Source organism: Mandrillus leucophaeus, unplaced genomic scaffold, assembly GCF_000951045.1.
Source record: "Mandrillus leucophaeus isolate KB7577 unplaced genomic scaffold, Mleu.le_1.0 Scaffold417, whole genome shotgun sequence".
In the NCBI taxonomy this organism is placed as follows: domain Eukaryota; kingdom Metazoa; phylum Chordata; class Mammalia; order Primates; family Cercopithecidae; genus Mandrillus; species Mandrillus leucophaeus.
In genome coordinates, this window is record NW_012104443.1 from 2292938 (window position 1) to 2305743 (window position 12806).

At 37.9% G+C, this 12806-nt stretch overlaps 1 protein-coding gene across 3 annotated transcripts in view; it reads left to right on the forward strand.

The window, feature by feature from the left end:
- LOC105548616 (chromosome unknown open reading frame, human C15orf41) overlaps positions 1-12806 on the forward strand; it is a 279913-nt gene that overhangs the window by 146687 nt on the left and 120420 nt on the right. For all 3 annotated transcript variants that reach the window (XM_011992701.1, XM_011992702.1, XM_011992703.1), the window contains 2 exons: positions 7199-7264; positions 7828-7933. In XM_011992701.1, the coding sequence (XP_011848091.1) occupies positions 7199-7264; positions 7828-7933 (172 nt within the window). The remainder of the gene's footprint in view (positions 1-7198; positions 7265-7827; positions 7934-12806) is intronic.

Here is a 12806-nt window from a genome sequence, read left to right on the forward strand (position 1 = left end):
GCACTCACTCACACTCACCCATGTGCACATCTGTCGGGTGGGAAATTTGGGCTCTGTTCTCCCCTTTCTGAAGAGATTGTCATGATGAGAGACTTTCTTTCTTACTCATCTTATTGAATGTGCTCGTGCACACTTCTCCCTGGGACTGAGAAAAGGACCTTAAACGCATATGCTGCTGGAAGATGAAATGCTTTCTGGATGTTTGTTTTCTTAACGGCTGAGTTTGAGATTCAGCTCCCTGGAACTTTGAAGAAAGGTTGTCGTGACCACTTATGATGGGGTGCTCCCTGCTCCTGGCCTCCCTCACCACTGCCACTTACGATGGGGTGCTCCCTGCTCCTGGCTTCCCTCACCACTGCCACTTACGATGGGGTGCTCCCTGCTCCTGGCCTCCCTCACCACAGCCACTTACAATGGTGTGCTCCCTGCTCCCGGCCCCCCTCACCACTGCCACTTACGATGGAGTGCTCCCTGCTCCTGGCCCTCCTTCACCACAGCCACTTACGATGGGGTGCCCCCTGTTCCTGGCCTACCTCACCACTGCCGCTTACGATGGGGTGCTCCCTGCTCCCGGCCCCCCTCACCACTGCTCTTGGTGGTTAGCTCATGTCCAGGGATCATCGGCCTTTGGGTCGCTAATGATGTATTGGAACTATTTTGGTTGTAAGTGGCAGAAATCCAATCAAACTAGATTATATACACACAAAAAAGGAGAATTTATTGGCTTAAATATACACCGGAGAACTCCAAAGGAGAGATTTGCTTCTGCTGTGTCTCTTAACAGAATCCAGAAGGCAAAACAATATCATTAATATCTTTTGTCCTTTTTGGGTTCTGCTCTTTTCTGTGTTGGCTTCATTTTCAGGTCACAAGGTCACAAAGATGATTGCTGGTGATTGCTAATTTGTTTAATCCTTAGAGTTTGTAACCCCAGAGCAAAGTTGGTGATTCTCTTTTGCCACATAACAAATTTCAGAAAGGGCCAGGTGCAGTGGCTCACACCTGTAATCCCAGCACTTTGGGAGGCTGAGGTGGGAGGATTGCTTGAGCCCAGAAGTTTGAGACCAGCCAGGGCAACATAGCAAGACTACCCCCCACCCCTGCCCACTCTACAAAAAATAAAAATCAGCCAGGTGTGGTGGTTCACACCTGCTGTTCCAGCTACTGGGGAGGCTGAGATGGGAGGATTGGAAACTGGGAGATCGAGGCTGCAGTGAGCCATGATGGCACCTCTGCACTCCAGCCTAGACAATAGAGTGAGACCCTGTCTCAAATACGTGTGTGTGTGTATGTTTGTGTATGTGTGTATATATATGTGTGTGTGTGTGTATGTATATATGTGTGTGTATATATGGTGTGTGTGTGTGTATATATATATCAGAAAGGGGTCTGATCAGCTAGTCTGCGTCCAGCCCTGCGGCAGTGATTTGGGGTCACATTACTGCCCACTCATGAGAATCGCATTGTGAGAGTAGGGTAGCAATGCCAGACAGGATGACATACAGGACAGCAAAATCAAAAATCTCCCTCTCCCTGCAGATAATTAATTACAGGCTAGGGTTTTACTCACCATAACCAAAGGCATTGGGGGTCAAACCCGTTACTGTGATTGCTGAATTGACTCCTTTGGTCCTGTGCATGTGCGCACTCACTCACACTCACCCATGTGCACATCTGTCTGTGTAGGAGATCCTTTTTGTGTCTCAGAACTGCTAGTATGCCTCTCTCCATTGAGATTGGTTCGGCGACACATGGAGCTGGCCCAGCAAGAGGGTCTAACATCAGTGACTACAGCTAAGAGGAACCAGGACAGACAAAAGCTAACATTCAACCTTTCCTCTGAATCTTGGAATTGGAAAGGGCTCTAGTGACTGTCCACTCCACTTGTTTTGATTAAACAAATTGTCCTTCGGCCTTGCATCACAGCTGCTACCCTCCCAACAACCTGTCCTGTGTCTTTTTATTCTACCATGTTGATTTGTCCCTTCATCTACAACGAAAAGGATTTAACATGATCTGGTATAAAATATAGAAGAGTTTTACTTTATTTGCTCATATTCGTGTCCTCTGCCGCTCCACAGCTACCAGTTGCCTACCTAGCCTCTCCACACTGTCCCAGCTTCTTGACCTCCCATTTGTTTCCTATCTTTAAGGCACTTCAATTTTCACTAGTATTATCCCCTAAAGACATAAGCAAAGGACAAGGTCAGAGCAGTCAGTTGTATTCCTTATTAGTGGCTTTGATAAGAGGCTTTGGGGAAAGAGGTTGAAACTAACAGCTATAATGAAGTTTTGGGTTCTCTAAAGATTTCATTTATCTGTGCTATTGGTCTCCCCATTAAATGCATGTCTATTCTGTGTACCTTTGCACATGGTTTGCATAACATGTAATATCTGTGACTGAAACCTTGCAAACTTCTTAAATTGTATAGAAAAGGCTGTGAAACTTACTGTTAGGGAACATAAAAATATAGAGAACAAAGATCATAACTCCAAATATTGAGTTATACAGAGTTGTGAAAAAAAAATAACACAGTAAAACAAAGTTAGTTACTAGAGTAGAAAAGATATAGTTTTAATATGTATTGATATATGTCTTTTTTGCCCTCCCTCAATTTAGTAAAGATGCACTAGGTGTTAAGAATATTCTTCTTATCATACAGTGTATTTTAATCTAGCATTTTAGAAAACGTTTTATAAATTCGTAGATAAAAGTCCTGTCAGAATGTGACTTTTCATTTTCAGATGTTGTGAACCAGAATTCTGCATGATTTTTATGGAAATGACTATACTTTTAAAATGTAGAACTTTTAATAAAACAAAACAAACTTAAAGCCCTCAAACCTTTTCTTGGTAGTCCTCATGCCCCCCGTGATTCTTAAGTATACATTAACTAGTTTCAGATGTGTTTTGTTCGCTGACTCAAAATCAGCCCTTTATTTTAAGAAAAGAAATTGTGTAATTAGTACTTAATTGCTTTGGATATTTTGGGTATTTAGAGAAGAGGGTAATTCAAAGGCCAGAGAAATTAAACCTTCAGAATGTTCTTTATGCATGTGTAATTTCTTTTTAAAAAATGCCCTCTAAAGACAGGCCTGACAACCTCAAAATAAATGAAGACCTGGGTTGTTTTTGAAAATTAACATCATCTTTGGATGTGGTTTTATTGAGTTATTTAAGATAAATTGGAGAGAGGACCATTGAAGTGCTAGAAAACAAGATACTGTCTAGTTCATCTCCTTTTCAGGCAGGTGTTGTCTAAATAGCTCGCAGATGGCAGTCTTCCTTTCTTACATTTCAGGATCTTCCAAGACAGAAATAAATCTTTCCCCACCTTAAAAATATTACATTTGATCAGATTTAAATATGTGCATAATTAGGAATGGTATGTTGTCTGCTGAGACCAACTGCAACTTGGTTGACATGGGCACTTACCCTGTATCTGCAGTGATTTGAGAGGTCTTGGTCTTGTTTGCTCATTTAACTTCTCTCTAGGCCAGTTGTATTGTGTGTAAATTGAAATGTTGGACTAGTAATCTCTACAATTTTACTAGTTCAGAAATGTTTCGGAGGCACCCGTTATCTAAAAATCTGTGTTTTGTGAATCTGAAGGTTAACAGGTCTGCTTTTAAGTGATAATATTCCCATATTAATTTTGATAATGAACACTTGAACTATAACATTAATGAACTTAATGGTTATGAAATATATTGGGTTTTTAAATATATACCTTAAACCAGAAGACCCTTACTTTGTATCTAGTACAGTCACTAAGACATATATGCAGGATTTGAAGATTGGTTTGATATTGATTCTCAACCATTTGGGGAAGTCATACTAAAAGTACTGTTTCATATTATTGCCATAACCTTTTTTTCATTCTAACTAATATTATTTTTACTTTGTTCTTAATCTTTATCACTTTTTTCTTGAAGAAAACATCTTATATTACTGTTGAAGAAACAGTTTATATTACTTAAACATCTAGTTTCCACTTAGAAAATTCAAAGAATCATAAGTAACTACTTGGCTCAAATATATGCTGTTTTATAAGAGCCTGCATGAAATGTGTGATTCTCAAGGAAAACATAAATTGTAAAACTGAGTATAAAAGATATATATCTCTCTCTCTCTCTCAACAGATCAATAGCCAAAGAAAAAAGAGTTGCCCACCCAACAATGGCACCAGCCACAGATTGGGTTTTGTGGGGGAATTCTACTAAAATAATAAGGAGTGGATAGGTCCAGTGTTCCTTAAAATACTTGAGGCCAGGCATGGTGGCTCACGCCTGTAATCCCACCACTTTGGGAGGCCGAGGCAGGCAGATTATTTGAGGTCAGGAATTTAAGACCAGCTTGGCCAACATGGAGGAACCTCATCTCTACTGAAAATACCACAATTAGCCAGGCATAGTAGCATGCACCTGTAATCCCAGCTACTTGGAAGGCTGAGGCAGAAGAATCACTTGAACCCAGGAGACGAAGGTTGCAGTGAGCCAAGATTGTGCCACTGTACTCCGGCATAGGTGACAGAGCAAGACTTCATTTCAAAAAAAAAAACAAAAAACAAAAACAAAAACAAAAAAAAAACTTGACGTCAAAGAAAAATTTTCCCATCAGTATTAAGGAAAGAGATGCTGTCTTTTTTACACAATTGAGATGAACCTCAGATGAACATGTAGCACAGACAGTTGGGACCCAGGAAGAAAGATAACAGTGAGAGTTATCCAATAAAACCTTGAACTTGGAGCCTAGTTGGTGCCTTTGTGCCTCGTTGATATGTAGGGAATTAAATTAAGAAAGGAAATTATTGTCTATCCAGATAGGATTTGTAAAGACATGGATACTGGTAAACATGCACTTGTATTTTACTCATTCATCTTTTGGGGGCATTAAGTGTCCTGGGGCCTAGAACAGATGAATAAGGCCACCTGTTTCAAAATGCTGCTTCCTGCCCTGGTACCATCATTTTGTGTGAACTTTGCCAAGTTGTTACCTCGTCCTTTCGTAGATTTAGGATGAAGGAAGCAAGCCAAAGGTTGAAACAGAGGAGCTACGGCAGTGAGAGTTTAGTAAATAAATTAAAGGAAGAAGATGCCCAATACATAGTATTTTAGATGTTTAGGATAACCTCTTTACTATTTAAAAAAAAAAATGGAAATCTGGTATCACCAATGGTGACACAGACTTCCAGATGCTATCCTTTGGCTACAATGATTATTGAATCAGCTTCATGTTGAGAGAGAAAGAGTGAGAGGGAGGGAGGGAGACAGGGGTGTGTATATGTGAGAGAGAGAAAGAGACAGAGCGAGCCAGTTGTAGTTTGTTGAAGTTCACCACAAAAAGATGGGAAGGATCCCTAGCCACACTTGATGTTTTGTGTTTCAGTTTTGGAGTTCGGGATTGTTAATTTTCATATTAAGTCAGTCATGCAGTTTAAATTGTAGATATCATGTTGTAATTTTGGTGCAGTGAACAGGAGTGCAGCATCTGTCTTTTAAAGGGATTTTTTGTGTGTGTGTGCATTTAGATTGCTTGGTGACCTTTGAAATTTTGTTTTGCACTATTATCAGAAACATAATCATTTTTCTTTCTGAAACAGATTTTAACATCTGCAAAGGTTGATGAAACTAGGAGAGTTTTAATGAAATCTTAATCTATCTTTTTTAATGTCACCATTGCTTTTAAAACTGTTCATCAGCTACCGGAAACATCAGCTCAAGGCACTGGAGTTGATTTTAATAAATGCCTTTTCTATTAAATATTCTCATTGTGGTCAGAGTATAGTTACAGAACAGAAACTTGTCCAGTCTTGTTCATCTACAGCTCACTTTCCAAATTCTCTTGTTTTTAAAGTCATATTATTTCAATCTGTATTTCGTTATCTCAATAGTTAACTTGAGATTTTTTATATTTCAAGGAGGGGAGGTTGTTCCGAATACTGGCACCAATCCTTCAAAATCTAGACAGTTTAAGGATATTGACTTTTAACAAAATTTAACTTAAATGTCTACTTTAAATATGTGTCTTGTCATTAAAAGGTTATTTACATTTAAAATGCTGACCTTTCAAGATGTGCACAAGAGTGTTCTAAAACAGAGTTTCTGAACATTGGCCATGAAACCACTGTCTTGGGCTGACAAATGGATTGGAAATAAGCTACCCAACACTGGGAATGGGCCATTAATTTTAATCAAAGGTGATGCAGGAAGGCGAATGGGATGCATGACAATGTCAACAGCCCAGTAGGTGTTAAGAGACCACACAGCCTTCCTTGTTACTTGGTCGGGCCATTAGTTGAGGTTGGGTGAAGACAGAAAGCCATGTCTGGAATTGAATGACCAGGTCACTCCAAAATCTAATGGAGAACTCCCCATTTCAGAAATCACATTGTAATGCCATTAGAAGTCAAGGACAGCATTTAGAAAATATTGGTGGATTTTTTTTTTTTTTTTTTTTTAAAACAATCACCTTTCTGGTTTTTCCCAACTTTGTCAAGCTTCCTGTTTTCCTGCCTTCTTTCCTTCTGAATAGATCATTGATATTTACAGGGGAACAAGAAATCGAACTGACTTAGGAAAAAAAATCTCAAAGCCTATTTGCTTTTCAGAATTACATATTGTTATAAAACTCAGGTAAATGCCAGAAACAATAGCATACCAAAGGAATTAAGCAGGATAACTAATTCTTTATGGCGATCTCATGGTCCTTGTCTCTTTCTTGTGTGTGGGAATAGTTTCAGTAGTTGAAACTAAACTTTTGTAATTGCTTTATTGAAAGCATTTTTTCATCATTGTAGAGGCCACTGTGCTTGGCCCTTGACTATAAATTGTCAATACTAGCTGATAACATTTGTAATTTTCACAGCAGTGAAAGCCTTTATTTTAAATCAGTGAGTGTATTACTTTATTTTGAGTACTTTCAATTACAAAAAAGGTAGTATATGACAGCTTGAATTCGTGATGTTTATAATAACAAAAAATGCAGAAAAAATAATGAAAGAAGCATATCTGAAGCATATTTACGCTTCAGGGTTGTTAAGAAAGTTCATTTATTCTGACACAGCACTGCATGCATAAGAAAGATCTGTATGACTACAGTAGTAGTTTTTATACATATTTAAGAAATAAAAACAAATATATTCCTATCTTGTTAATTGAATAGTGTTGTAAGTAAATAGCATTTGTTCTTCCTGTAGATGAAGATCAGCTCCGTGCAAAGGGTTATGACAAAACACCAGACTTTATTTTACAAGTACCAGTTGGTAAGTTCTTCAACTCTGTTATGCGTTTGTTTTTAGAGAAAAGGGATGTATTTTTTTAATGTCTTTATGTTAATATTAGCTTTATAATATTAAAAATGGGTGAATAATTAGAAACTATTATTTTTAAATGGCAGAAAATAATAGGTTCAGAAGAAATCTGTCTTAAAATCTTTTGCATATATTATAAACATGTTTTCTAAAGATATTTTGGTTGTCATTTTCAACTTATTTCTCTAAATTTCCAATTCCTTAAACATAGATCTGTTGAAAAACCAGACTCATTTTGGTCTGCTTGGCATGTCATTTGTCGAGTTATACAGGCAGTCTGAGAACTAGGAAAGGGAGTTTTGAAGAATATAATGAAAATCAAAGGAATATGATTGTCACATAAATGTTCTTTGTAATGAACATATACAGTGTGTTGTTTTGTAATTACATTTATAAATGATGGTAAGAGCTAAGCCTGTGCTCATTAATGTGAAGCTTAGAGAGGCCTGTGCAGAGTTGAGAATTTTCAATCTTCCCTTCCCTTCTCCGTATATTAGTAATGCTTTGTCCCTTAGCTGTAGAAGGGCACATAATTCACTGGATTGAAAGCAAAGCCTCATTTGGTGATGAATGTAGCCACCACGCCTACCTGCATGACCAGTTCTGGAGCTACTGGAATAGGTAAGGTCTCATTATTTTTCTTTTAAGATAAACGATACTCAGCTGAAATCTCATTAGAAAAAAATATTTTGTTTAGCTGGTAAAAATGCTAGTAGCCTTTGTTTCTAGTAAATACAGAGTTTTGATTAATGTATTCATTTCAGATAATTTAAACCTCTCCGCTTTCATAATGTTGCTTCATTTTTTAAAACTAAAAATCTCTGCATAAGGTCAAAATTAGTATATATTCCATTTTTCATTCATTTTACAATAATATTGGTGTCACTTAAAATGCAGATAATAAGATGTGGTATATATTACAATATTGACACTGAACTTTTATCCTTTTGATGTGAAATTTATGCTTACTGTCAGACCTTAAAATAATTTATCCTCAGCTCTCTGAGAAAAGTATCCAAACGATATGAAAGATGGAAATGATATACCTTCCAAGAATAGAGAGTAGTTTACCTACCAACTCATATTAACATTCCCGAAGACACGGAAATCTCAGCATTAAGAAAGGAGTGGGGAGGTCTTATTTTACTGATTATCTACCTTATGCCCGGGAAGTTACTTTTATCCCCATTTTACAGATAACTAAGCTGATACTCAGAGAAAATGATGTGCTATATAGTGCTAGTTATCATGGATCTGCTTTTATCTCTGACTCCCAAATCTGTGTGATTTCTAGCACAACCCTATTGTCATTTACAATGCAACCATCCAAACTTTGGCTTTTTCTATTATTGCAGTCCCAAGTGTTCACACTACACATTTTTTTTCCCCCTTAGAACAGGAATGCCGGCCAACAGTAAGAATACAATAATAAAATGACATTGACTCAGATCCTTAAGGAATGAGACAGTAGCATCCGTGGGTAATAGCCTTGTCCTAGGGTAAAAATAGTGATCAGCTACAGAATTTGGCATTATATTGTTACTCAGTTTTACAAAAGGCCAGTGGACCTCGCCTGTGGCAGCTGTGCTAACCTAAGCCCACTTTTTGCCATGGTAACAATGATCATGGCAAAATGCTGAATGTAATGGCTTTCTTGATTTTCTTGTGTAATTGTGCGTGGCATCCGAGCTTTACTTTACAGGGATGGAGGAGGAAAGTGCAAAATGTTTTAGAAATCAATGCTGGTTCAGCGTTTCCTGTCTTTTATTCAGCCATTATTCAAATTAGCAGTAATGTGGCAAATTGAATTTTAGATTTTTAGCAATTTTATGATGAGTTTGAAATAGTAAAGAAAGCATCATTTTTGGTAGTGCAGGGAAAGCAATGACAAGAAAATCAAATTGCATAAGTTTAGGTTGCTAAAGTATTAAAAAGAGAAAACTGATAAGCTCAATCAGTAGGCAGGTAGACTGTTTCCCCAGCTTTGGTACTGGTCATTTCTTTTCTAAGGAACAATTGCAAACTAAATCCCAAATACTAGAGCTTACTTCAAAATTCCAAATTATTATCTTTATTCTAAAGCAACTCAATTATTTATTGAGTACCTACTGTGTATTTAACATTCACCATTTAGAGGCTGATTAAATAATCTAGTCACCTGGATGATAGATTTACGGATTATTGACATGCCTGGAGGATGTCTGAGTGATAGATAATTTAATACAATTTCCTTTGGATTTTATATTACTTTGTTGCATTCTACTTTTTCCCTTCTGGTGATGTTTTACTTAGACTACTATTGATTTACATTCCCTGAGTACATTGTTTGAATATATACTGGCTAAGTGAGCATAATTCATTTTGGGCACGATGTGTGTGATATGGGAATGCTAGCCTTGGTTTTAAATGGTCCAGATCATTTAAGGAGTAAATGTCACAAAAGTCACTGATGTTACCAAATGTCTGCAGAGAGGCCAAGAAATGCAAGTTCAAAAAGGAACATTTAGTGCCCAGGTTTAAAATGGAACTTTGGGGCATTTACTTGTATATAAAATTTGTAATATATGATAATGATATAAGCTTACTGGTGATGGAGTATTTTGACAGAAGGAGAACTTACCCCATTTGTGAATGTATGGGATCCTCCTCTTCTCGTATTTTGCCTCAACACAACTCATATACGTGAGCAGTTGCTAAAGTTCTTCAGCATATAACTATAGCAGATTCTGAAGTTCTTTAGAATTGGAAGAAATTCTCTCTCACCTGTAGGTAGCCTTTCAAGGAGGCTATTGGTTAGAATTTGGGCTTTTTGCTTTATTGAAGTGATAAGCGGCTAGTTTATATAAAAACTAATATTACCTAATTGTCACACTATTTTCAGATTAAAGATTGGATTTTACAATAAGACTGTTCAATTACTTTTTATAGACTAACGCTTTTTTTTTTTTTTTGAGACGGAGACTTACCCTGTCACCCAGGCTGGAGTGCAGTGGCGCGATCTCAGCTCACTGAAATCTTCACCTCCCGGGTTCAAGCGATTCTCCTGCCTCAGCTTCTCAAGTAGCTGGGATTACAGGTGCCCGCCACCACGCCCAGCTAATTTTTGTGTTTTTAGTAGAGATGGGGTTTCAGCATGTTGGCCAGGCTGGTCTCGAACTCCTGACCTCATGATCCACCTGCCTCGGCCTCCCAAAGTGCTGGGATCACAGGCGTGAGCCACCGCGCCCGGCCTAGACTAATGCTTTTGTGTAAATCCATTTCCCATGCAAATAACTACAGAGCCACCAATTTTTAGATTAACATTTCTGTAAGAGTTTTCTTTTGTAGTAAATTGATATTCTTACTCAGCTTAACTAACGTTGAAAACATTTAAATTTTACAATGTAGTCATCTTCCCCAAAGTCAGAGCTATTGAGTAAAGAACATAAGCAGCCATTCCTACAAGCACATCCCAATCCCAAGTCCCAGGTATGAACCTTGGTTAAACAACTACTCAAAACTCTCTACTTCTACAGAGTTAAAGCAGACAAAGAATGCCTCTGAGAAGCATTTGGACCATAAATATAGGCCCAAATTCTATAAGGCTACCAGAAAATACATTTACTTATGAAATCAACACACAAAAAGTCTTCTTATCCTATTTCTCTAATCAAAAGGTGAGTTCTTTGACAATTTGGCCTGTATTACTAAGTATACTTTTATACTGAGAGGATGACTTGTAAAGAGAGAAACCAATAGTACCAGTCTAAGATCAGGTGACATATATGTTCTCTAACATGTGGCCTTTCAAAGAGGCAGGGACAGACACCTTGTCCTCACTTTTGGTGGGTCAGTTTGAATGAAAATATTGAGTAACCTTAATGATAGAGAAAGGGCCATATGCTATAAGGCACATGAACAATTACCAACAACCACTGATCAAGAACATGGAAATTGCAACCGCAAGTTTCAACCCCTCCATCTGCCATTCCAGTCACATTCTGGCACGCTCTCATTAGAGACATCTCTTTACAACCAAAGTGCACTTTGTTGATATACCTCTCTGCCTCTCTCAAAGAAAATCTAACCTTCTTGGCTGGAACAAATGGGGCAAAATTTGGTTTTTCAATTTAGTGATCCTTGAAGTAATGGGAGGAATATTGGGTTTGAATCCAGAGTATGCCACTTTCTGGTCCCATGACTGGGAACAATTTACTGTATTTTCTCCTCAATAAAATGGACTGAATAAAACTTTTTTTGCCCTCTTACTCTGAAGATCAGTTATTTAATATATACAAAGCACTTTCACAGTGCCTGGCAGTCAAAAAAATATTAGTTCCCCTCTGTCTCTTTTTCTGTATGCCACTGATGAAGTTTAGAGGTCTTCCGATTAGACATTTTTAATTGCCTTCTTTGCCACATAAACTAGTCAGCTAATTTCAGCACTCAGCTTGGCTGACATCTCTTTGAGAAACCTTCCTGCATTCCAGGATTGGGTTTGGTGCACCTCCTGTGTTTTGCTAATAATTTCATAACGTCTATCAAACATTGTCATTGCTTGCTTATTTGTCAACCTCCTCCAATTAATATTGAGTTCCATCTTATCTACTGGTTTTATCCATCTTTGGTTGCCCAGAATCTGGCACATGGTAGGTGATAGTAGATGTTTATTGATTGTATTTACTGATGTCTGACGACAATAATGGTTTGAATCAGCCTTTGAGGAATTTGTCAGGCATTGTGACATTAAGCCATGATACAATCAAATTTTTTTCTTTGAGAATTCAACTCGGAGGATAGTGAGGAAAATGCCTAATTTTTCTGAAAAACTTTTACGGACTTTTCAAATGTATAGGCTTTTGCAGTCCTGTTTCATGAAATAGAGCATAAATGTATTTAACATAAGGAATTTTAAAAATAGAAAATAACTGAGAACTAAATGACAAATTCACTTTATAAAGGTTTTTAGATAAATATTTATAATCTTATGTTGGTCGGTTGCTTTCCCAAAACTTCAGAGAGTTTTGACATAGAATACCTTGAGAATTCTAAGCAGAGGATAATCTCTAGTCTCTTTAAGGGATACATGAAACTGGGCCTGGAGCAAGAGTACAAATGGAGCCTTATATACTATGTGTCTAAATATGTAAAGTTACATATTAAGTTAACAGACCTTAAATATATTCCATTCTGCGTGAAGAGCTGAAAGTTCAGATTTGCATAAGAATTCCTAGATTCCTTGGATTTGCAGGCTACGTGTGTCAGTGCAGGGAGCGGTGGTCCCACTGCACAGCCTGCCTTCCTTTTCTTCCCACCCTCAGCTCCATCCTACACCTGGAAAGGTGTCAAGCACACGCCAGGTCTGCGTATCCAAGCTCCATGTACATTCCCATAAGCTACGGCTCTCAGGCCAGAGTTGCACACTCTGGTAGTCTGCCCTCTTATCAGGTGAATGAACCTGAGAGAAAGGGCCATCCAGGCCCTGGGAGTGGTCTCGGGGCTATAAGATCAGGAA